Source organism: Bufo gargarizans, chromosome 5 (genome assembly GCF_014858855.1).
Source record: "Bufo gargarizans isolate SCDJY-AF-19 chromosome 5, ASM1485885v1, whole genome shotgun sequence".
NCBI lineage: Eukaryota > Metazoa > Chordata > Amphibia > Anura > Bufonidae > Bufo > Bufo gargarizans.
In genome coordinates, this window is record NC_058084.1 from 196,663,748 (window position 1) to 196,688,178 (window position 24,431).

The 24,431-nt window shown below is 44.0% G+C and overlaps 1 protein-coding gene across 1 annotated transcript in view; it reads right to left on the reverse strand.

The window, feature by feature from the left end:
- DCLK3 (doublecortin like kinase 3) overlaps positions 1–24,431 on the reverse strand; it is a 105,992-nt gene that overhangs the window by 7,631 nt on the left and 73,930 nt on the right. The window contains exon 3 of the mRNA XM_044295073.1: positions 11,886–12,018. Within this exon, the coding sequence (XP_044151008.1) occupies positions 11,886–12,018 (133 nt within the window). The remainder of the gene's footprint in view (positions 1–11,885; positions 12,019–24,431) is intronic.

Consider the following 24,431-nt stretch of genomic DNA (forward strand, 5'->3'; position numbering starts at 1 on the left):
TAAAGCAAACCCAGAAAGCTACAATAAGGAAACTTCCCTATCTGACATAGAGCGTGCAGCCAACCGCTGCGACCTCCTGACCCCGGGTACAACGGAGTCAGGCGTGGCTCTTGACACCCTCGTGACAGTACCCCCCTCTCTACGAGGGGCCTCCGGACACTCAGGACCAGGTCTCTCAGGATGAGAGGCATGAAAAATCCGGACTAGCCTGTCGGCGTTTACCTCAGACGCAGGAACCCACATTCTTTCCTCGGGACCGTAACCTCTCCAGTGCACCAGATATTGGAGAGAGCGGCGGACCCGACGAGAATTAACAATTTTGGATATCTGAAATTCCAAACTACCATCCACGACAACAGGAGGGGGTGGCAGCGGTGACGGTTCTAGAGGTGGAACATATTTTTTGAGTAACGACTTATGAAAGACATTATGGATTTTAAAAGTCTGAGGTAACTCCAGGCGAAAAGCCACGGGGTTGATGATGGCTACAATCTTGTAAGGACCAATAAACCTAGGACCCAGTTTCCAAGAGGGAACCTTCAACTTGATATTCCTAGTAGACAACCACACATAGTCATTCACTCCTAGGTCCGGACCTGGCGACCGTCTCTTATCAGCCATGCATTTGTATTTACCTCCCATATTTTTCAAGTTAGCTTGCACCTTCTGCCATACTGATGAAAGAGATGACGAAAACCGTTCCTCTTCGGGAACCCCAGAAGACCCCCCCTCTTTGAAAGTACAGAATTGGGGATGAAAACCATATGCACCAAGAAAAGGTGACTTGCCAGTGGATTCCTGACGGCGATTATTTATGGCAAACTCAGCTAACGGTAAATATGATGACCACAACTCTTGGTTTTCAGACACAAAACATCTTAGATATGTCTCCAGGTTTTGGTTGGTACGCTCAGTCTGTCCATTCGACTGAGGATGGAAAGCTGAGGAAAAGGACAAGTGAACCCCCAAACGGGAACAAAAAGCTTTCCAAAATTTAGAAATAAACTGGGTTCCCCGATCCGAAACAACATCGGAGGGGACCCCGTGAAGCTTCACGATCTCACTGACGAATACCTGAGCAAGAGTCTTAGCATTAGGTAGTGCGGGTAACGCAATAAAGTGTGCCATTTTGCTAAACCTGTCCACTACTACCAAAATCACTGTTTTACCCGCAGACAAAGGTAAGTCAGTGATAAAATCCATAGACAGATGTGTCCATGGTCTATTGGGAATGACGAGTGGTAATAGAGACCCTGCAGGACGTGTATGTGAAACTTTTGCGCGCGCACAGGTAGAACAAGAAGACACAAAATCCAATACATCCTGACGCAACCTTGGCCACCAAAAACGACGAGACAATAGCTCTAAGGTTGCTTTACTACCCGGGTGCCCAGCAAGTGCCGAATTATGATGTTCCTTTAATAATTCGAGACGTAGGTTCAACGGTACAAACAATTTCTCTGAGGGGCAAGAGACCGGGGCGTCCCCCTGGGCCTCTAACACCTTCCCCTCCAAAGCAGAGTGTACCGCAGAGACAACCACTCCTCTATGAAGAATGGGCACCGGATCACTCACATTACCCCCTCCAGGGAAACAACGAGATAGTGCATCAGCCTTGGTATTCTTTACCCCAGGACGATAGGTAATCACAAAGTTAAACCTGGTAAAAAATAGCGACCACCTAGCCTGTCTAGGGGTGAGACGCTTAGCTGATTCGAGGTACAGCAGATTTTTGTGGTCCGTAAACACAGTGACGGGGTGGACTGCCCCCTCTAAAAAGTGACGCCCCTCCTCAAACGCAAGTTTAATAGCTAACAGTTCCCTATTGCCAATATCGTAGTTCTGTTCTGCTGCAGATAGTTTTTTAGAAAAGAAAGCACAAGGACGCCATTTGCCAGGAGACGGACCCTGAGACAGCACAGCCCCCACTCCCACCTCTGATGCATCGACTTCAACAATAAAAGGCTGAGAGACATCAGGTTGGACTAGTACAGGTGCTGAGGTAAACCTCTCTTTTAGAGAGGAAAAAGCAACTTTAGCGGCGTCAGACCATTTAGAAAAATCAGTCCCCTTCCTAGTCATGTCAGTAAGGGGTTTTACGATCACCGAATAATTTTTAATGAATTTCCTATAGAAATTCGCGAAGCCCAAGAACCGTTGTAGTGCTTTGAGGTTCTCAGGAAGATCCCAATCCAAAATTGCCTGGACCTTCCTAGGATCCATACGGAAACCTGACGCAGATAAAAAATAACCCAGGAATTGTATCTCCTGAACGGCAAAAACACATTTTTCAATTTTAGCATATAATTCATTCGTCCGTAGGACCTGTAGTACTTGTCTGACATGCTCCTCATGTGTTCTCAGATCAGACGAATAAATTAAGATATCATCTAGGTATATTACCACAAACCTGCCGATTAGATGACTAAAAATGTCATTAACGAAATGTTGAAAGACGGCAGGAGCATTGGTCAGGCCGAAAGGCATAACTAGATTTTCATAATGCCCCTCAGGGGTGTTAAAAGCTGTTTTCCACTCATCCCCCTCTTTAATACGAATCAGATTGTAGGCCCCCCTAAGATCGAGTTTGGAGAACCACCTAGCACCCGCAATCTGATTAAACAGGTCAGGAATGAGAGGAAGAGGGTATGGGTCTCGGATGGTTATCCGGTTTAGCTCACGGAAATCTAGGCAAGGACGCAGGCCCCCATCTTTCTTTTTAACAAAGAAAAACCCTGCAGCCACGGGTGAAGAAGAGGGTCTGATGTGTCCCTTAGCCAAACTCTCGGAGATATAATCCTTCATGGCTTGTCTCTCTGAACCTGAAAGATTATATAACCTGGTCTTGGGTAATTTTGCCCCGGGAATAAGGTTAACCGGGCAATCATAAGGACGATGAGGTGGTAACTTCTGACAACCCTTTTCAGAAAAAACGTCCTCAAAGTCCGAAACAAATGTAGGTAGGGTAGTTATGGAGGCGACTAAGCAATTGCTATTTAAGCAATTTTCTCTGCACGGCTCACTCCACTCCAATATCTCCCTGGCCTGCCAATCCACCACTGGATTGTGCGCTACCAACCAGGGAAGGCCCAGCACCACCGGAGTGGGAAGCCCCTCCAGAACATAACATGAGAGCATCTCGTTATGGTGGTCCCCTACCCGAAGGTGTAAATTATGAACGATGTGGGTGAGGTTTCTCTGAGACAGAGGAGCAGAATCTATAGCAAATATGGGAATAGGTCTCTGTAACATACAGAGAGACAAACCCATAGTGCGGGCAAAATGGGCATCTATCAAATTTACCCCTGCTCCACTGTCTAGAAAGAAAGAAACAGTCTCTGTCTTCTCACCAAAAACAATAACCGCTGGCAACACAAATTGCGATGTACGTATGGAGGAAACATATACCCCCCGGCTGACATCCTCCACACAGCCTGGGGTTAGTAGTTTTCCGACGTTTTTTTTGTTTCTGAGGAAAGAAGGACAGACGTTAATGAAATGACCCCTCTCCCCACAAAAAAAACAACCCCCACGCCTACGGCGAACCTCAGGAGGACGGACCTGACGAGTAGTTCCTCCTAGCTGCATAGGCTCGTCTAAGTCCGTACAGACTAACTGCTGCTTGGGAGGGGTTACCAATGGCTCCGTTTTTTTCAACCTGTCCCTAAGGCGTCTATCTATACGGATAGAAAGGGACATAACTGCATCAAGGGAAAAGGGGGTCTCATACAATGCAAGCGCATCCTTAACCCTTTCGGATAACCCAGAGCAGAACTGACTCCTGAGAGCCGGGTCGTTCCATTGGGTATCCGTAGCCCACCTGCGGAAGTCAGAGCAATACTCCTCTACCGGCCGCTCTCCTTGTAGGAGTCTCCGTAATTTTGATTCAGCCAGTGCGACTCGGTCAGGGTCGTCATATATGAGACCCAAGGCCCCGAAAAACTCATCCACTGACCGAAGAGCCTGGGAATCAGTAGGTAAAGAGAACGCCCAGGACTGCGGGTCCCCCTGCAGCAGGGAAATAACAACACCCACCCGCTGTTCTTCATTACCAGAGGAGTAAGGACGCAGTTTAAAGTATAGTTTACAGGCCTCACGGAACGCCAAAAACTTGTCCCTTCCCCCAGAAAATCTGTCAGGGAGAGGGACCTTGGGTTCCGCAACAACCTGGTTACCAGTAGCAACCGCTGGGCTTGCGGTCTGTTGTAATTGCTGCTGTTGCTGGAGGACCGACGCCTTCAATCCTGCCACCTCCAAAGACAGGCCATGAAATTGTTCGGACAGAGCAGCAATTGGATCCATACTGGATTCTAAGTAGGTAAAAAATTTTTTTTTTTTACCTACACAAAAATAAGGGCCAGATATAATGTAATGACCGGCAACACGCACAGGGAGGAAAACAGGGAAAGCCCTGCCCAAGGGAGAGGGAAAGGTGGTGACCCCTAACTCACCTTGCAGCTGGCACCTGCCTGCCCTGACGTCCCTAGACGGGTTCCTCACCCGTGCGGCGATCACGTGCCTAAACCCTGGCTTTCCCTGAAATGAGCCCTAGATAATGAACGGGCCGGTGGGATCGCTAGTCCTCACCACTGCACTAAGAGGGAAACACCAGGGAGAGGACAGACAAACACAGACAAACACAAACACCCAGGTGGACGGCAACAATGTCCACAAAGGTCCAACAGGGATCCGGAGGGTAGCGTTCTAAGGCAACACTCAGAGAACGCAGCAACACAGCTCCAGTGGGTCAGAATAGATGTCCAGGCAGGAAGCTCTATATCTGGCAACCAGAGAAGTATGAGAGGGGAATATAAGGAGGATTGGGAGTGCTGGACAAGGAACAGCTGAGAGAAGGAGCTACGGATCCCTGAGTGAGCCAAAAGGATTTGTAAAGCAAACCCAGAAAGCTACAATAAGGAAACTTCCCTATCTGACATAGAGCGTGCAGCCAACCGCTGCGACCTCCTGACCCCGGGTACAACGGAGTCAGGCGTGGCTCTTGACACCCTCGTGACACCTACGCAGCCATGATGTTGTGATTGATGCAGAATGTGGTCTGGCATTATCTTTGAATGCAGGGTCTTCCCTGAAAGAGATGACGTCTGGATGGGAGCATATGTGTCACGGCTGAGGATGGGGGAAACCCTGAGCCGTGCGATGATGGAAGATGGTCGCTGCTTGACCAGGACAACAGGATTAGGGAGCAGGTCACCTCCTATCGCGTCCCTAACCTGACCCTAACTCCTAGCTGCATGGGCCGACCTTTAAGGTAGGAGGACCCATGCTCAGGAACCTCGGAGCCCTGACTCACCCTCCGACGGGTCCCTGGACTAGGAGTCAGGGTAAGAAAACCTGTTCCTTCTGGATATGGAGGAACAGGAGTCTCACTGGCCAAGCTGCAAGGAAGGGAGAACAAATACAACCTATGGCAATGGCAGGTACTTTCCACAAACATAACACACACCTGCCACAGACACAAAGCCTGGGACCCATGTGGAAGTACTGCCATCCACAAACACAAGGACTCAGCACACAACACACATCACACGGGAACCCAGGACCATAGGTGCAAAACACAAGCATAAAACCAAACACATCTTCTAGACACCAAACGACATTATATTTGCTATGACCAGAAGGATGGCCCCCATTGGCAGTTGGTGAGTAACCAGGAGGCTGTCTCCAGCCAGCATGGCTGAAGCACCCTCCCTGGCTACTGCCTACAACTGAGGCTTTATAGGGTCAAGAGGCCACACCCAACAATCAGACACACCCCGTGACTCACACACACAGAAAGGGAGTTAACCCTTCCAATACCACAGAAGGGAAAACACAACATAAAGGGGAAGTGTCCAAACAACAAACACACTGTGGCTGTTGCCGCAGGCAACAACATGGGTAGCAACCGTGTCCTGAGAATCAGCCTGAAGGCCGGGACACAGCCACCACATGTACACCATACAACCAAACGTTGCCACGGACAGCCACAGGGAAGGGAAGATGTCAGTGCACACCAAACATAAACAAAGTGCACACAGACATACAAAAGTGCTTACAAACAGGCACACAACTCCAAGGGAACCGCACACAAAGCTGTTGTCCGTGGCAACCGCACTTGAGGCTAACAACATTATGCCTCCAGCTGCGGTTGACACTACAAACCAAACCGCGGGCAACTGTATGAGGCTCCCAAGGAGTCACGGCCATAAACATGGTCGTGACAATATGTTGTCCTAGAACCTGAATATATTTTTCTGCATTGATGGTGCCTTTCCAGACATGCAAGCTGCCCATGCCACACGCACTCATGCAACCCCATACCAGAGATGCAGGCTTCTGAACTGAGCGTTGATAACAAATTGGGTTGTCCTTTTCCTCTTTGGTCCGGATGACATGGCGTCCCAGATTTCCAAAAAGAACTTCCAATCGTGACTCGTCTGACCACAGAACAGTCTTCCATTTTGCCACACTCCATTTTAAATGATCCCTGGCCCAGTGAAAATGCCTGAGCTTGCGGATCTTGCTTAGAAATGGCTTCTTCTTTGCACTGTAGAGTTTCAGCTGACAACGGCGGATGGCACAGTGGATTGTGTTCACTGACAATGGTTTCTGGAAGCATTCCTGAGCCCATTCTGTGATTTCCTTTACAGTAGCATTCCTGTTTGTGGTGCAGTGTCGTTTAAGGGCCCAGAGATAACGGGCATCCAGTATGGTTTTACGGCCTTGACCCTTACGCACAGAGATTGTTCCAGATTATCTGAATCTTCGGATGATGTTATGCACAGTTGATGATGATAGATGCAAAGTCTTTGCAATTTTTTGCTGGGTAACACCTTTCTGATATTGCTCCACTATCTTTCTGCGCAACATTGTGGGAATTGGTGATCCTCTACCCATCTTGGCTTCTGAGAGACACTGCCACTCTGAGAAGCTCTTTTTATACCCAATCATGTTGCCAATTGACCTAATTAGTGTTAATTGGTCTTCCAGCTCTTCGTTATGCTCAAATTTACTTTTTCCAGCCTCTTATTGCTACTTGTCCCAACTTTTTGGGATTTGTTGACACCGTGAAAATTTGAATCAACGTATTTTTCCTTTAAAATGATACATTTACTCGGATTAAACGTTTGATCTGTCATCTACGTTCTATTACAAATAAAATATTGACATTTGCCATCTCCACATCATTGCATTCAGTTTTTATTCACAATTTGTTTAGTGTCCCAACTTTTTGGGAATCCGGTTTGTAAATTCACTGATTTATTTTCCCTTATAACATTGTTATAAGGGAAAATAATAGCATTCTTAATATAGAATGCTTACTAAAATGTGGCTTGAGGGGTTAAAAAAATAAAATAAAAATGTACTTACCTCATCCTCTTGTTCGCGTAGCCTGCATTATCTTCTTTCTTCTTCTTTCAGGACCTGCAAAAGGACCTTTGACTTAATCGTGCTCACCATGTGGATCTTCTATCTTCAGTCAGCAGGACCTGCGATTATGTCATCAAAGGTCCTTTTGCAGGTCCTGAAAGATAAAGAAAGAAGACGATGCCGGCTGCGCGAACAAGTGGATGAGGTGAGTTATTTTTTTTTATTTTTTAACCCCTCAAGCCACATTTTAGTAAGCATTCTGTATTAAGAATGCTATTATTTACCCTTATAACCATGTTATAAGGGAAAATAATAAAATGAATAGAACACCCAACCCAAAACCGAACTTTAGTGAAGAAGTCCAGGTTCGGATCTGGGTACCACATTCAATTTTTTCTCACGTGCGTACAAATCGCATTGCACTCGCGCGGAAAAAACTGAACATCGGAATGCAAGCGCAGTCAAAACTGATTGCAATTGTGGGCCTACTCGCGCGGTTTTCCCGCAATGTACACGTGACGCATCTGGAGCAAATCCGGGACGTTCGTATGAAAGAGGCCTTAGAATTTTAGAAGCAATTCTTAAAATGTTTAAGAAAATTTCCAAAACATTTTTAAGGACCAGTTCGGTTCTAAAGTGACTTTGTGGGGCTTATATAATAGAACCAACCCATAAATTAACCTATTTTAGAAATTACACCCCTCAAACTATTCAAAACTGGTTTTAGAAATACCCTTTAGGTATTCCACAGGAATTAAAACAAAATAACTTTCAAAATGTCAAATTTTTTGCAGATTTTCCATTTTAATCATTTTTTTTCCTGGAACAAACCAAGGGTTAACCACAAAACAAAGCTTAATATTTTTTACTTTGATTCTGCAGTTTGCAGAAACACCCCATATGTGGTCATATACCGCTGTTTGGGCACACGACAGGGCACAGAAGGCAAAATATCATTTTTTTTTTTTTTACAAGAAAATGGTGCTTTAGGCCCAAACTTTCTTTTTCACATAAAATAACAGGAAAATACCCCCCCCCCCACCCCAATTGTGGTCGTAAACTGTTATTTGGGAATACACCAGGGCTCAGAAGGGAAGCTAACATGGAATTTTCTGTCATGGTTTTTAAGAGCAATAACTTTTTTTGTTGAATTAGCTGCGTGAGGGCTTATTTTGTGCAAGAAAAGCTGTAGTTTTTATTGCCACCATTTTGGGGTACATTTGGATTTCTGGGTTTTTTTTCTCTAATTTTTGGGAGGTGAAGTCACAAAAAAATTAGTTTGGTGTAATTTTTCAATTTGTTTTTACACTGTTCGCTTGATGGGGTAGATCATGTGGAATTTTTATAGATCTGGTCATTACGGACGCAACCATACCAAATATATATATAAAAAAAAAAGTTTTGGCATCATTTTTATTTGTTTAATTTTTTTTACACCGTTCACTTGATGGAGTAGATCATTTTTATTTTTTTTTATTTTTTTTTACATTTTATACAATAAGCATTTTTAGGGAAAAAAATCATGTTTCTGTGTTGCAATTTTCATAGAGACATATTTTATTTAATTTTTCTGGCTATAGTCTTGTGTGGGGGATAATTTTTTTGCGGGATGAGGTGACATTTTTATTGTTACCATTTTGGGATACATACGACTTTTTTGATTGATTAACATTATGTTTTTTGGAAGGTGAGCTCACTAAAATATCTGTTTTGACAAAATGTTTATTTTTTACAGCGTTCACCTGATGGGGTAGATCATATGATGATATTATAGAGCTGATCGTTGCGAATGCGGTGATGCAAAATATGTCATTTTTTTATTTATTTTTTTAACCCTTTTTTATTTTTTCAAAACACTTTAATTTTTTATTTTTTATTTTACACTTTGTGTCCCCCATAAGGTCATACAAGACCTCTGGGGGACATTTAACATTTTTTTTTTTTCACTATTGATTTCTCCTTTAACTGGGGCTGACATAGTTGCCCCAGTTTCAGTGGAAATACATTCCCCAGAGGGACAGTGCAGGGCTGATTGTGGTCTATAGAAGACCTGAAAGCTCCTGCACTCGCCCGACCCCGGCAGTCACATGACCTACGGGCTGGGACAGGAAGCGGAATAGCGCTTCCTGATCTGTATACACAGAGCTCGTTGAGCGCTGTGTATACAGCGATCTAGAAGGCAGGGAAACCCAGGAACAGTCCCTGCCTTCTCCCTGGGGTGCCTGCTGTCACTGACAGAGTGCCCCAGCTCAGCAGCTGCACAATTAGCGTGCAGCTGCAATCTCTGAATGGACGTTCCAGAACGTCCATTCAGAGATAAACTGACCGCCCAAGGACGTTTGTAGTCAATGGGCTGTCGGGAAGTGGTTAAAAAGCACCCAAACATCAAATTCAGCCTTTATTGGAATGTATTTGGACATTTTAAGTCTTGTTTTTGCATTTTTTGGATGTTTTTGTTGGGAAAAACTGGAGTGGCAAGATGTTTCCTGTCAAGTTAAATATAAATTTCCATTCATACAATACTTTTATTACTGTTATTTATAGTATTTGTCAAGAGATTTTAACATCAGTGGCCTTTTTAAATCACAGCATGGTCTGGATGTGGCTTTTTAGGTGTTTTTCTCCAATACACCCCTGTTTCAAGTGGGTGGATTGCTATAATGCATACTTAGGAATGTCTTTGTCTGACTTCCCTACCAGTTTTTCAAAATAACAGGAAAATATTTTCAATTACACTATCTACATGTAAAGTACCTAAATAGATTGTGAGAATTGTATTACAATTTCTGCGTTATTTAAGAAGATAATTATACCACACATGACTTGAATTGCCACTCCAGTTCTCCATGGATTTTAATATAACATCAGGTACATCAGTTAAAGTACCAGGTGCCCTATTTTCCAGTCCTTTTGCACAATTCTGTAAATCTTAGGTCTATTCTGCTTTAATCTACAATGGCCACCAGCTTCTCAGACTACCCTATGCACATTGTGCTTCTGTAGTCCTACACACTAGCCCTGCTCTCGGATTGGCCAGTGCTGCTCATCCTCAGTAATCAGTAAGCAGGGTGTGGTCTCAGACTATTATATTTTTAAATGTTCATACATGTCTAATAACAATGAGTGGCATACTCTACTCTACAGTCCTTTTGTTAAAGGGTTGTGCCATAAACTACTTTGCAATCTAAGGCTACTTTCACACTTGCGTTCGGGGTTCCGCTTGCGAGTTCCGTTTGAAGGCTCTCACAAGGGGTCCCGAACAGATCCGTACAGCCCCAATGCATTCTGAGTGGATGCGGATCCGCTCAGAATGCATCAGTATGGCTTCGTTTAGCCTCCGTTCTGCTCAGCAGGTGGACACCCGAACGCAGCTTGCAGCGTTTTCGTGTCCGCCTGGCCGTGCGGAGCCAAAACGGATCTGTCCAGACTTACAATGTAAGTCAATGAGGACGGATCCGTTTGACATTGACACAATATGGGGCAATTTCAAACGGATCCGTCCCCCATTGACTTTCAATGCAAAGTCTGGACGGTTCCGTCTGACTACAAATTGGACTTAGACTTTTTTCTGAAATATAATGCAGACGAATCCGTTCTGAACGGATACCACCGTTTGCATTATAGGAGCGGATCTGTCTGTGCAGATACCAGACGGGTCCGCTCCGAACGCAAGTGTGAAAGTAGCCTAAAGTGTATTTTCATCAATTCCATCATAGCTTCCATTCCTTCTTGTTTTTTTCGTATTTGTTTTTTTATCAAATTTAGTTTTCTTGTATCCCTCATGTTTAAATCCTGCTTCCTGGTTTCTCATGTGTCTGCTAACTCATCATGACTTAAGGCCCCCTGCACACGAACGTGTGACTCCCGTTACTGTATTGCGGCCCGCATTTGCGGATCTGCAATACACAGGTGCCGTTCCGTGGGCATTCCGCATCACGGATACGGACCCATTCACTTGAATGGGTCCGCAAATCCGGAGATGCATAATGGTGCAGAACGGAACCCTATGGAAGCACTACGGAGTGCTTCCGTGGGGTTTCGTCCTGTACTTTCGTTCCGCAAAAAGATAGAACATGTCCTATCTTTTTGCGGAACGGCCAGATAGCCGAATGGGTCCGCGATCCGCTGCGGCTGCCCCGTGGACTGTGTTTGTGCATTGCGGCCTGCATTTTGCGGGCCACAGCACGACCACGGGGGGCCTAAGGCAGTGAGATGTGTTCTGACATCAGCAGATCATGTGAAATGAATTACACCCCTTGTTCTTACCATTGAAGCCTTTGTGTGTCCTACATTACAAGACTCCAATGCAGGACACAACCTACAGCAACTGAATAGCAAAGCAGAATTGCCACAGGGTGCAATGGTATGCTAATAACTTTAGAATAAGGCAGTTTTAATAAATAGTGGTATTTAAGGAAAGTGATATAACAGCAATCTCTATTGGGCAGTATACATTTATAGGCACAACCCGTTTAAGACAAAAAAAACTAAACTTTGTTACAATCTACTTATACCCTTTTCTGAGAGGATTTCAGGAGCTACATATGTCGGAGTTCCGCACACAGTGAATATAGGTTCTGAGACAAACACAGCAAGTCCAAAATCAGCTAACTTTAGAGTAGAAGATCCATCAGGATTATTTTGTACCTGAAAACAAACAAAACACATTCAGAAATGATCCGCAGAGACTCAACACTAAGAGGTATGAAATTGATGAACAGGAATTTTAAATCAGACCTACTAGATGAGCTACAGTATGATAATTCATTACTGAGTGTTTGACCAGTGCTTGATGTTATAAACCAAAACCTACACCTGATTGTGTCCTTGGCTTGTTCAGCCTTGTCATTGGGATATTATGTGAATCCAAATCTAGGGGTGGAACTACCACCGTAGCCACTGGTATGGGGGCCCGCAGTGGCAGACATTGCTTGCCAGTACACACCCAGAGTAAGCCTGATTACTGTGTGTGTGCAATGACAGGCAAGGCCTGGGCCATAATGGCTGTCTGTTATCCATTAGGGCCCAGGCCTTATTCCCCTGCCTGTGCTCCCCCAGCAGGTGCAATGCAGTGACATAATTGCATCTATTGGACTGAGTAGAAAAGCGCTCGGGCTGAGGATCATTCCCTGGCCTGTTTTCTCCCTATTCGCTCTGCTCAGCAGACGATATGATGTCACTGCTTTGCATCTTTTGGGGAGGGCAGGATGTGCTCCATTCATCAGGGGAATGAGGCTAGGAGAGTATTAGGCCTAGTTCACACTTCAGTGTTTGGTCAGTGATTTCCATCAGTGATTTGTGAGCCAAAACCAGGTGCAGCTCTAAACATAGAACAGGAGCAGATCTTTCCCTTCTACCCAATGTCTATGGAGGCTCCACTTCTGGTTTTGGCTCACAAATCACTGATGGAAATCACTGACCAAACACTGAAGTGTGAACGAGGCCTTACTGTTTTTATATTTTTTACACCACAGGGGCTACACTAATATAAGGGGGCACTAAGGTAGAGCACTATAGTGTAGGGAAATTAACGGGGAGCACTACTGTGAGGGGAGACCAAGGGGGCATAACTACTGTGTGGGGTCACAAAGGAGCTATAACTACTACGTGGAAGCATAGAGGGCATAACAAATGAGTATAGGCACTAAGGGGGCATTCTACTGTGTTTGGGCACAGAGGGAGCATAACTATTATGTGAGGGCATTCTAATGTACAGGGGTAAAAAGGGTGCATAATTATTAAGTTAGTGAGTAGGTGAGGGCTTGTATGACATGCGTGGTCAGTCTTGACTAGCCACAGTAGGGGGGGCATTCAAAAGTTTTTCTAGTGAAGCCTCTGTTCCTATCCATACATAACTGATGCTAATTAAGCCATTTAAGGGGCGGCATAACGAAGTGGGGTTATGGGTTTCAAAACCTCCTTCTTGTGCCCTTACTCCTCTTAGCTTCTTCTGACTTCTTCTCTTCTCATGTAGCTCATGTTCATTTACAACCTGTTTTTAACTCTGAAAGGTGAAAAGTGAACACTAAATTTTAGATGTTCACATTTTATCAGCAGATTTCATACATCATTACATATAAAGTCACAGAGGGAGGGGAAGAACTTTACATCTCTAGTATGTTCACATTACTGATTGCTGGATCAGCCTGTCTTGCTGTGTCTACTCCCCTATGTGAATGAAATCCAGCCAGAATGTTTATGCATGTCACAGTGTGTATACATGTGTGTGTGTATGAATGTATATAATGTGCATATGTGTCACAGTGTATATTTATGTGTGCAGTGTGTGTGAAAAGTATACTGTATATGCTTGTGTATGTGCATGAATGTGCAAGTTTTGTGTACAAATTCTTGTACTACATGTAACATACAATAGTTGTGTACCCACTGTGCAACTAACCGGTTTTGCTTAGGGCTCTATCCTGGTGGTGCCCTGGTATTCACCCTTTAACCCCTGTACAGGGATCTGGACTTCACTGCAGGGGAGCCACCAGGACGTTATCTCTTAGAGTAGTCACTGTGTAATTGACAGCTGACCCATGGGGGTCAGAGACACCTATACAAAGCACCAAGGAAACTGGCAATGAAGGTAGTCAGGAAACAGGCCAAGGTCAGGGCAGACAATGCCCCCTTAGAATTTGTGCATATCAGTAAAATAGTGAAGATCAGGGCAGGCAGCAGAGAGTCAATGAGATAAAACGGCAGGCGGTGGAGAACCAGAATCAGTAAATGGGCAGACAAATGAAAAAGCACTTCACTGGTAAATTAGCAATCTTGGAACCTAAAGCTCAGACAGCCTCCCTATGGGAAGGTGCCTTAAATACCCCAAAATTGAGGTAATTGAGATATGTGTGAGCATGTCCTAAGGGGAGCAATAAGAGCTCTTGGTGCCTGGGATTAAACAGGCAGCCTCCAGCACGGGCACTGGACTACGGTGACCGTCCCCACTACTAGAATGCAGAGGAAAGCTAGCAGGACTAGCTACTGGGATAAGTGAGCGATGCGGCACCTGTGCCTGCCCTGGATAGCGGGATGGCAGTGGACGAGAGGTACCCCCATGGCAATACACGTGTATATATGTGTATGGTCATTACCTGGAAGCCTACACCCTCTTTACAAAATATTTGCATGCTCCTTCATTTAAGATGCTCAAATGTCCCTATGACAAGAATGGAGCACAAACAAAAAAGAATGCTGCCATGATTCTCCCACTACTGCTTCCATCTAATTACATTACGAAGAAAGTCACTGATCAAGACTGGGTTGACACCTGTAATTGGATGTCAGCACAGACTAACTAATTAAAGGGGTTGTCTCACTTCAGTAAGTGGCATTTATCATGTAGTGAAAGTTAATTCAAGGCACTTACTAATGTATTGTTATTATCCATATTGCTTCCTTTGCTGGCTGGATTTATTTTTCTATCACATTATATACTGCTCGTTTCCATGGTTACAGACCACCCTGCAATCCATCAGTGGTGGTCGTGCTTGCACAATATAGGAAAAAGCACTAGCCTATGTGCGCTACCATGGTCTCAGCCACCAGAGAGGCTGATGCTTTTTCCTATAGTGTGCAAGCACGACCACCACTGATGGATTGCAGGGTGGTCTGTAACCATGGAAACGAGCAGTATATAATGTGATGGAAAAATTAATCCAGCCAGCAAAGGAAGCAATATGGGTAATATCAATACATTAGTAATTGGGTTGTATTAACTTTCTCTACATGATAAATGCAACTTACTGAAGTGAGACAACCCCTTTAAATAGGTAGGTCCACACTGCGACACCACTCATTGTCTAAAATCCATTTCATTCTTAAGAGGCAAGGGAACACACAGTGGCATACTCACCATGGAAGCAGACCACGCCACTGCTTTGGGACTTGTGATGACCGTAGACCAAGTACTGAATCCCTTCTCTTGCCTAACATAAAACCCTGGCATTTTCCTGCAACTGCCAATAGGGGGAGCTCAGTGCATAGAGATTTTACAGCTTCTGTAAAAAAAAAATCCTGTGCACAGCGTTCACCCCAGTGTTGCCTGATGGCAGGGGGTTTAAGAGCTATATAATGGAATATTTATCAATGCATCTATGCCACAGTATAAATAAATTGAGAATTATGGTTTTTCACTATATGCAATATTTTTTACCCCTCAGGACCCTGCGATTTTCCATGCGCCTTCCCAGAACTTTTTTATTTATCTGTTCACATAGCTGTATGAGAGCTTGTTTTTTGTGGGACAAGTTGTACTTTTTAATGGCACTATTTAATATTGCATAAATTATAGTCGGAAGTTGAAAAAAAATCCAAATGGAATGCAAATGAGAAAAAACACAATTCCATCACAGTTTTATGGGTTTTGTTTTTTAGCATTCCCCATGAAGGAAAACTGACCTGTTACCTTCATTTTCCAGGTCAGTACGATTATGGCAGTAGCACATATAGTTTTTCTTGGGTTTTAATACTGAAAAAAGTAAACACTTTGAAAATTTTTTGTTTTTTGTTTTCATCATAAAAAGATTTACGTTATGTTTACAGAGCTGTTTGAGAGCTTATTTTTAGCTGAATAATATGTAGTTTTTATTGATACCATTTTGGACTGTGTATGACTTTTGGATTACTTTTTATTAAATTTTGTGGGTGAGGTGAAGTGACAAAAAATGGTGAATTGGGCATTTTGATTTTTTTTCTTGTTCTGCCATTCGCTGTATGGGATAAATACGTTTATATTTTAATAGTATGGGCATTTTTTGACAAAGCGATGCCCATTATGTTTAGGTTTTTTATTGCTTGTGTTTATTTTTTTATTCTAGAAAAAGGGGGATGATTTACATTTTTATAATTTTGTTATATATTTTTAATGTTTTAATGTTTTTTTATTACTTTTTTTTATTCACCCTAGTTGACTATAAGATGCAATCATTGGATTGCATCTTGTATTCTGTAATGCATATCTATGCAATACAGCATACTGAATTCAGTATATTCCAGTGCAGTGCTGCCACCTACAGGCCTGCATTGGAATATACTAATAATCAGCCTGTAAACCTTGTACAGTCTTGGGCCTATTACTAGAACAGGCCCCCTTTCCCACCCACCTCTAAAAAAATTACCTAAACATTTTCTTGCAAAGTTGCTGTCCACTGCTGGCTGTTTTGTAAAGCCCATCTCTTGCAGCAGAGACATGAAATGGGCTTCTGGACGTGGGATTGTCTCCTTTCTGTTCCTGCATTACACAGAGCACAGATACCACGTCTGTCTGCTTGCTGCTGTGTCTATTGTACTCAGCTTCTCCAAAGTAAATCCACTATGGCTCTATCATCTGGTTTCTTCTTTGGACATACACTGAGACATAGTGCCCTCCTTGGGAGTGATAGATATATCTATAGAAGAGGCCAGAGTGTGTCGTGTGTATGCAGGATTAAAGGGAATGATGATGATCTGGGAGATAGAAGTGTAGAGCAGGGACATAGATTAGTGATCTCCAAACTGACAGCATAGACTGACCGCTAACAGCTTGCCTAGATCACCATCTCCTTAATTTCTGCTCTTGTCCTCCACTGTACACAAAGCCTAATAAAGTAAATGGAATATGGCTATAAAGCACTTTTTCTTCTCTTGACAGAGGAGGGCTTTCTCTGCAGGACATGAATCTGATTGGACTGTGAGCATAATGGATAGTAAAGACAGGAAGCCTCAGCTTGTGTAGTGCTGCAGACACATAAATTCAGCTCAGATTATGGGTATTGATCGGATTCTCATTTCACAATGAGGGGGTAATTAGAAAAAACTGCTATCACAGGAGTCCAAATGGATTTATACCCTGAATACGGTGACACCTGTGGGCTTCAATGAAAATCTGTCTTTTGCATCTTATCTTTGAGGAGTTTTTTTCTTGTTTCCTTTTCTTTTCTGTATATTTATCTATTTACTTATTTTTCCCATTTTTATTACATTTCTTTCTTCTTTTTTTGCATTTTTGTGTCGCCCCTATATTTTATTGGACTTTTATTTAATCAATTAATTTTTATTTTTAATGTTTGTATGTTCAATTTTGTTATAGAATTACCCAGTCTTAACATCTGGAGCATTTTTCACACTCCTGTTGTGGTTGAGCCTACACCTGTACAGCTGTGGATCTATCAGCATGGAAGAAAGAAAAAATCCTTGATCTTTATCTAGACATTTTTCTCCTTGCGCTGTATTGTATAAGTTCTTTAAGGTTTTAGCCTTGGCCTTCTGTGGCAGCTTTTTTCTTGATCTCTGACAAGTGCCCGTTTTATTTCTAATTTTATTACAGATCCGGCTAGTGGTACCTCCTTTTTGTGTCATGGTCTTACCTTCTTGCCGTCCTCCTTCGTTTGACATGTGCTGGTGGCCATCTTGGTTTCTGGGTTTCTTGTAGCCTCCCACCCTGCGGCTTCTCCTTCCCACTGGGAGGAGCTGGATGCCTAGCTCATATATATAGGAGGTCTGTGGCTTCAGTTCCTTGCTTGGTCCTCCTGTGTTCACATGCTTCTAAGACTGCTGCTGCTTCTGGTTCCTGATCCTGGCCTCGTCTGACTACCCCGCTGGTTCCTGATCCTGGCTTCATCTGACTACCCTGCTGGTTCCTGATCCAGGCTTCGTCTGACTACCCTTCTGGTTCCTGACCTCTGGCTACGCAAGACCCTGCTTCGGTTTAGCCATCCGTTTGGACTTTTGCTTACAGCTTGATTTCAATAAAGCCTTCTTATTTCCACTTATCTCTTGTTGTACGTCTGGTTCATGGTTCCATAACATTTTGTCACTATTTTAGTGTCTTTATTATTTATGTTTTTATATGGATTATTTCTGTAATTAATGTATATGTGTTTCTTAACCTTATCTGGTCCCAATTTTTTATTTTTATTTTCACACAAGCACACTCCCTTCACAGTCGGTTTTCATACAACCATTTTGCGTTTTTTTCTTTCACTTTTTGCATTATCGCGTTTTTTTCTCTTCGACTTGATAAATTCTTTTTTCCTCCATGTTCACACATGACACACACTTTTTATACTCCTCACTTCCTCTACCATTTTTTTTTTTCTTTGTTCCATTTCTTTTTCACCACACATTTCACATTCTTTACACTTTTACCCCAATTTTTTTTTCCACACAATAATAAATTAATTAAAAAAAAATTTCATTCATCAAGTTTTTCTACATTGTTTTGCACCTTTTACACATGCACACCTTGTGTTATATTTAATTCACATTCTCATTTGTCTGTTTGCATTTTTGCCTCTTGTTCAGACTTTTTGTTTTTTACCCTCTGGCAAATCACACACTTTTTTCACTCCTTTTTGTGTTGTTTTTTTTTCTACTTGCTCACTCTTTCCTACACTGTCACTGCTGTCATGAATCCCGGACACTTTAGTCGCAATTACTGGGTGGGTTTTTCTCCTTGGGCGTTTTGCCCTCATCCAAGATGGTGGATCTGGCAACAGCTCGATTTCATGCCTGCGCCACCCCCCCCCCCCCCACGGATCATGTGATCGATGGGGAGGTGTTGCATGCCTTTTGCTTATACCAGCCGGTTTAGGTGTGTGTTCAGTAATAGTATTATGTGTTTCTGTTGTGGCCACATTTTGTCTTAATGGGCGCTTGTGCCAAGGCTATCATTTATTATTTGATGCTAGTATCAAGCACAGTCTTTTACAACTCTTTTATTTTATCTTATCTTTTATCACATGATCGCAATCTGCTAGATGTGATTTCAGGAGGATACGCTTGAAGTGGGGCTTGGCTTATATGATTTTCATCATGTGAAAATCAATTGGTAGTACTGGGTATATATATAGGGGCCTTTCTGCCTTGCGCCTCTACCACCCCCCCCCCCCCCCCCCCGAGGAAGCTGACGCAAAACACGTGACGGGGTCTCCAAGAGGTGCCACTAGCCGGGTCTGTATTGTATATATGTTGTGAATCATGGTTTTTTTTTTATCTAGGTGGGGGAGCCACATGGTTTGATTTTGTATTTTGGGTTTGACCCATCTAAGAGCTAGACACATAAGCCTACAAGACCATACAGGTGCATCTCAATAAATTTGAATATCATTGAAAACTTAATTTATTTCAGTAATTCAGTTAAAAAAGTGACCAAGCATTTATTTCTTTTAGTGTTGATTATTATGACTTACAGCTAATGAAAACCTAAAAATCTTAGAAAATTTTAATATCATATAAATCCAATTTAAAAATATATTTTTAATGTTAAAATGTTGACCTACTAAAAAGCATGTACAGTATATGCACTCAATACTTAGTTGGGCTCCTTTTGCATGAAATTCTACATCAATGCAGCGTCATAGAGGAGATCAGCCTGTGGCACTGCTAAAGTGTCATGGAAGCCCAGGTTGCTTTGATAGCAGCCTTCAGCTTATCTGCATTGTTGGGTCTGGTGTGTCTCATCTTTCTCTTGACAATACTCCATAGATTCCCTATGGGGTTTAGGTCAGGCGAATTTGCTGACTAATCAAGCACAGTGATACCATGGTTATTAAACCAGGTATTGGTACTTTTGGCAATGTGGGCTGGTGCCAAGTCCTGCTGGAAAATGAAGCTTTTCAGCAGTGGGAAGCATGAATAACCCTAAACATTTCTGGTAGACAGCTGCGCTGACGTTATGCTTGATATATTGTAACACTGTGAACCAACACCAGCAGATGATATGGCTCCCCAAACTATCATTGACTGTAGAAACTTCACACTAGACCTCAAGCAACTTGGATTGTGTGTCTCTCCACTCTTCTTCCAGACTCTGGGAACTTGTATTCAAATGAAATGTAAAATCTACTTTCATCTGAAAACAGGATTTTGAACCACTGAGCAACAATCCAGTCATTTTCTCTCTCCTTAGCCCAGGAAAGACACTTCTTACAATGTCTCGGGGTCATGAGTGGCTTGACACAAGGAATGCGACAGTTATAGCCCATGTCCTGGATACATTTGTGTGTGGTGGCTCTTGAAGGACTGACTCCAGCCTGTCACGAATCAGCGGATGTGAACCCACTGTGCCACTGACTGGCTATACTCTGGAGGGGCATGTCTAAGCAACTACCTGGTTTTCACTAGAGCCTCAGATGGTAAGGATAGACTTGAGCTGTTAGGGTAGTTGCCAGGGGCTACTCCAGAAGATACCTAGGTAGGTACGAGAAGTACATGCGAAGTCAGGCAGGCGAGGTCGTTACCAGGCGCAACAGTGCTGTATCGAAGGATGAGGCAGAGGTGTAGTCAGGGCAGGCAGCAAAAGTACTGGTTAGGCAATCCAGATCGGCAACAGGTGAGACAAGGCAAGCAGGCAGGGATCAGACGATAAACAGAGTCTAGGAACGAAGTATAAATCAGGAGCACACAAGAGTATCAGGAATCAACAAACTCAAGGACCTTGACACTGAGGCATCTGGGAAGAGGGCTTAAATACTTAAATACCTGCAGGAGAGCCAGAGTTGGTCAGCAAGGTCACCTGACCTAACCCACGAAGCCCAGGGAGTGATGAGCTCCGCCATTAGAGCAGTGTAACAAGAATCCAGCCGACCACCTGCTGTGTCCAAGGCTGAGTGGAAGCTGTGGAGCGGAATCCGAAAAGCAATACCACTTACAGAAACAGAGCCCAGGACCACAGTGGTGAAATGGGAAGCACCGACCACATGTTACCGCTGCACGTGGCGATAAGCAGGGGAACAGAGGCGTACAGCAGCCGCTGTTACAGTACCCTCCCCTTGTGCCCCCTTTTCTTGAGTCCACGACAGGACAAGAGCCTTTTTATCAAGTCCGGAGCATGAATATTCTCCTCCGGCTCCCAAGACCTCTCTTCTGGACCCAAGCCCTTCCAATCCACCAGGTAGTGGGTTTTCTTACCATGTTTGACCTTGACCTTGAATGTCTCTTCCAAGTCTTCAGACACCGAACTCGCCGTGGATGAAGCTGTAGAGAAGCCGTTAAGGACTACCAGTTTGAGCAAGGATACATGGAAGGCATTGGGAACACGAAGAAAGAGAGGTAGCTGTAACTTATAGGTCACTTCATTGATCTTCTTCACAACTACGAAGGGTCCCAGGAACCTATGGGGCAAACTTGAAACTAGTAACCCTTAAACTAATGTTTCTGGAGGAGAGCCATACCTTATCTCCCGGCGAGAACTGAGGCGGTTTTCTTCTTTTCTTGTCCGCATTCATCTTCATGCGGGTCACTGCTTTACCGATGCAAATCTTGGTATCCTGCCAGATCTTTAAAAAATCCCTAAAAGAGGAATCTGCTGCTGGTACCCCAGAAGATATAGTAATAAGGAGAAGAGTACAAGGATGCTGTCCAAAACCGACAAAGAAAGATGATCTCGTAGACTCACTAGTATGGTTATTGTAGAACTCTGCCCAAGGTAACAATTGTACCTAGTTGTTGTATTGAGCTGAAACAAAATGCTGAAGGTAATTCTCCAATATCTGAATGACCCGTTCTACTTACCCATTGGTTTGGGGGTGATAACCGGAGGAGAAGTCCAGGTCAAATTCTAGCAGTCGTCAAAAATCTCTCCAGAGCTTGGAGGCAAACTGGACTCTGCAATCAGAAACAATATGCCCCGGTAAACAACGCAAACGAAATATATGTTTCATGAACAGTTTAGCAAGTTCCGCAGCTGAGGGAAATCTAGTCAAAAGAACGAAGTGCGCCATCTTGGAGAAGCGGTCCACGGCCACCCAAATCACAGTACATCCTGCTGAAGATGGCAGATCTGTAATAAAAATCCATGGCAATGTGTTGCCATTGAGCATCATGAACAGGTAGCTGTAACAACAGACCAGGCGATTTGCTCCTGGAGATTTTATTCTGAGCACAAAAGGTGCAGTCAGAGACATACTCACGCACATCCTTGGATAATGTGGGCCACCATTAGTGGCGAGACACCAGTTCAGTGGTCTTGCGAATACCTGGGTGACCGGCCAGTTTGGAGTGGTGGCCCCACGTTAGGATACGTTTCCTTTTGGCAGATGGCATGAATGTTCTCCCGAGAGGAATGTATCTTACCAGGACAGGAGCCACTGTAAGGCTACTTTCACACTTGCATTCGGAGCGGATCCGTCTGGCCTTAATGCTATATGGACTTCCATGTTCCCAAATAGGATTTGCCCACGCAATGAAGGCAACCTTGGACCGCTCAGTAGAAAACCTCTGCCCATGCAACTCAAAGTGGATCAGGCACTGGTTCAGGAATCCAAGATAGGTTTGGATCTCCGCTATAGCGTGATGGCAGCGGGAGTTGTACACCGGTGGCAGACAAATCCGGATTCACCTGTGTAGGAATTGCAGGAGTAGCAGTGACTGGTGGCCCTGCAGAAGCTGGAGAAGAGATGGCATCCAGACGAGCAGCAACATTTTGCATGAAGTGCATCATGACATCCTGATGTTCGCTCTGGCGCCTCACTTCATGAAATAATTCCTGAACGACAGGCTTGGAGTGACTAGTGGGGTCCATGGCCTCAGTGTACTGTCACGAATCAGTGGGTGTGAACCCACTGTGCCACTGACTGGCTATACTTTTCACTAGAGCCTCAGATGGTGAGGATAGACTTGAGCCGTTAGGGTAGTTGCCAGGGGCTACTCCAGAGCAATTCCCGAGTCAGTGGCAGCTGGTCCATGCGGACCAGAAGATACCTGGGTAGGTACCAAAAGTACACGCGTAGTCAGGCAGGTGAGGTCATTACCAGGAGCAACTGTGCAGTACCGAAGGTTAGGGCAGGTGGCACAGGTACAGGTCAGGCAATCCAGATCGGCAACAGGAGAGACAAGAAAAGGAGGCAGGGATCAAAGATAAGGAGAGTCCAGGAATGAAGTATAAATCAGGAGCACATGAGTATTAGGAACCAACAAACTCAAGGACCTTGACACTGAGGAATCTGTGAAGTGGGCTGAGCCGCTTAAATACCTGCAGGACAGCTAGGGTTGGTCAGTGAGGTCATCTGACCTAACCCACACAGCCCAGGGGGTGATGCGCTCCGCCCTTAGAGCAGTGTAACAAGAAACCAGCCAACCACATGCTGTGTCTAGGGCTAAGTGGAAGTTGTGGAGCAGAATTCTAAAAGCAATACCACTTACAGAAACAGAGCCCAGGACTGCAGCGGTGAAATGGGAAGCACCGACCACAGGTCACCACTGCGCGAAGCACCCGGGACCGCGGCAATAAGCAGGAGAACAGCGGCGTACAGCAGCCACTGTTGCACAGCCGTAGTCCACTCCTTGTGAATCTCTTTGTCTACAATATTCTCATTTTCTGAGATACTGACTTTTGGGTTTTCATTAGCTGGAAGCCATAATGATCAACATTAAAATAAATAAATGCTTAAAATTGATCGCTCTGTGTGTCTAATAAATCTATGAATTATATATGAGTTTCGCTTTTTGAATTGAATTACTGAAATTAACTTTTTGATGGTATTCTGATTTATTGAGATGCGCCTGTATCTGCTTCCAGGCCATGGCTTTAGTTACATTTTGATGAAAATACAGGTATGCTTTAAGCTTTTTCTGTTAAATAAAGCAGCTAAGATACATATTGGGGCAGATTTAGTAATAGTGTTGTACTTTGCAATGTCTAAGAATATCAAGCACAGTCTTCATTTTAGGCAAACTTAGTATTCTCTGCATGGTGCCATGAAACCTCGGGTGTGAACCCACTGTGCCACGCGTTCTACCTCCTCTAAGGGCGTTGTCTAAGTGAACCCCTCGTTCTTCACAGTACTCTGGTGGTGGGGATAGGCTTTCCCGAAAGGAACAGCAGGTCGTTACCTCTTGAGGAGGATTGGCACATGAGGCAGCTGGTCCAGGCGGACCAGGAGATACCTGAGCAAGGTACCAGAGGTACAGACGTCAGTATGGCTGAGTCGTAACTGGGAGCAACACTGCAGGACCGAAGGATGAGGCAGAGGCGAAGTCAAACAAGCAATAGGTCAGGGCTAGGGATGAGCGAATGTTGTGTTATGAAATTAATTTGCTCTTTGTTTGGTGGTAAAAGCAGACTTGCGTTATGGATTCCA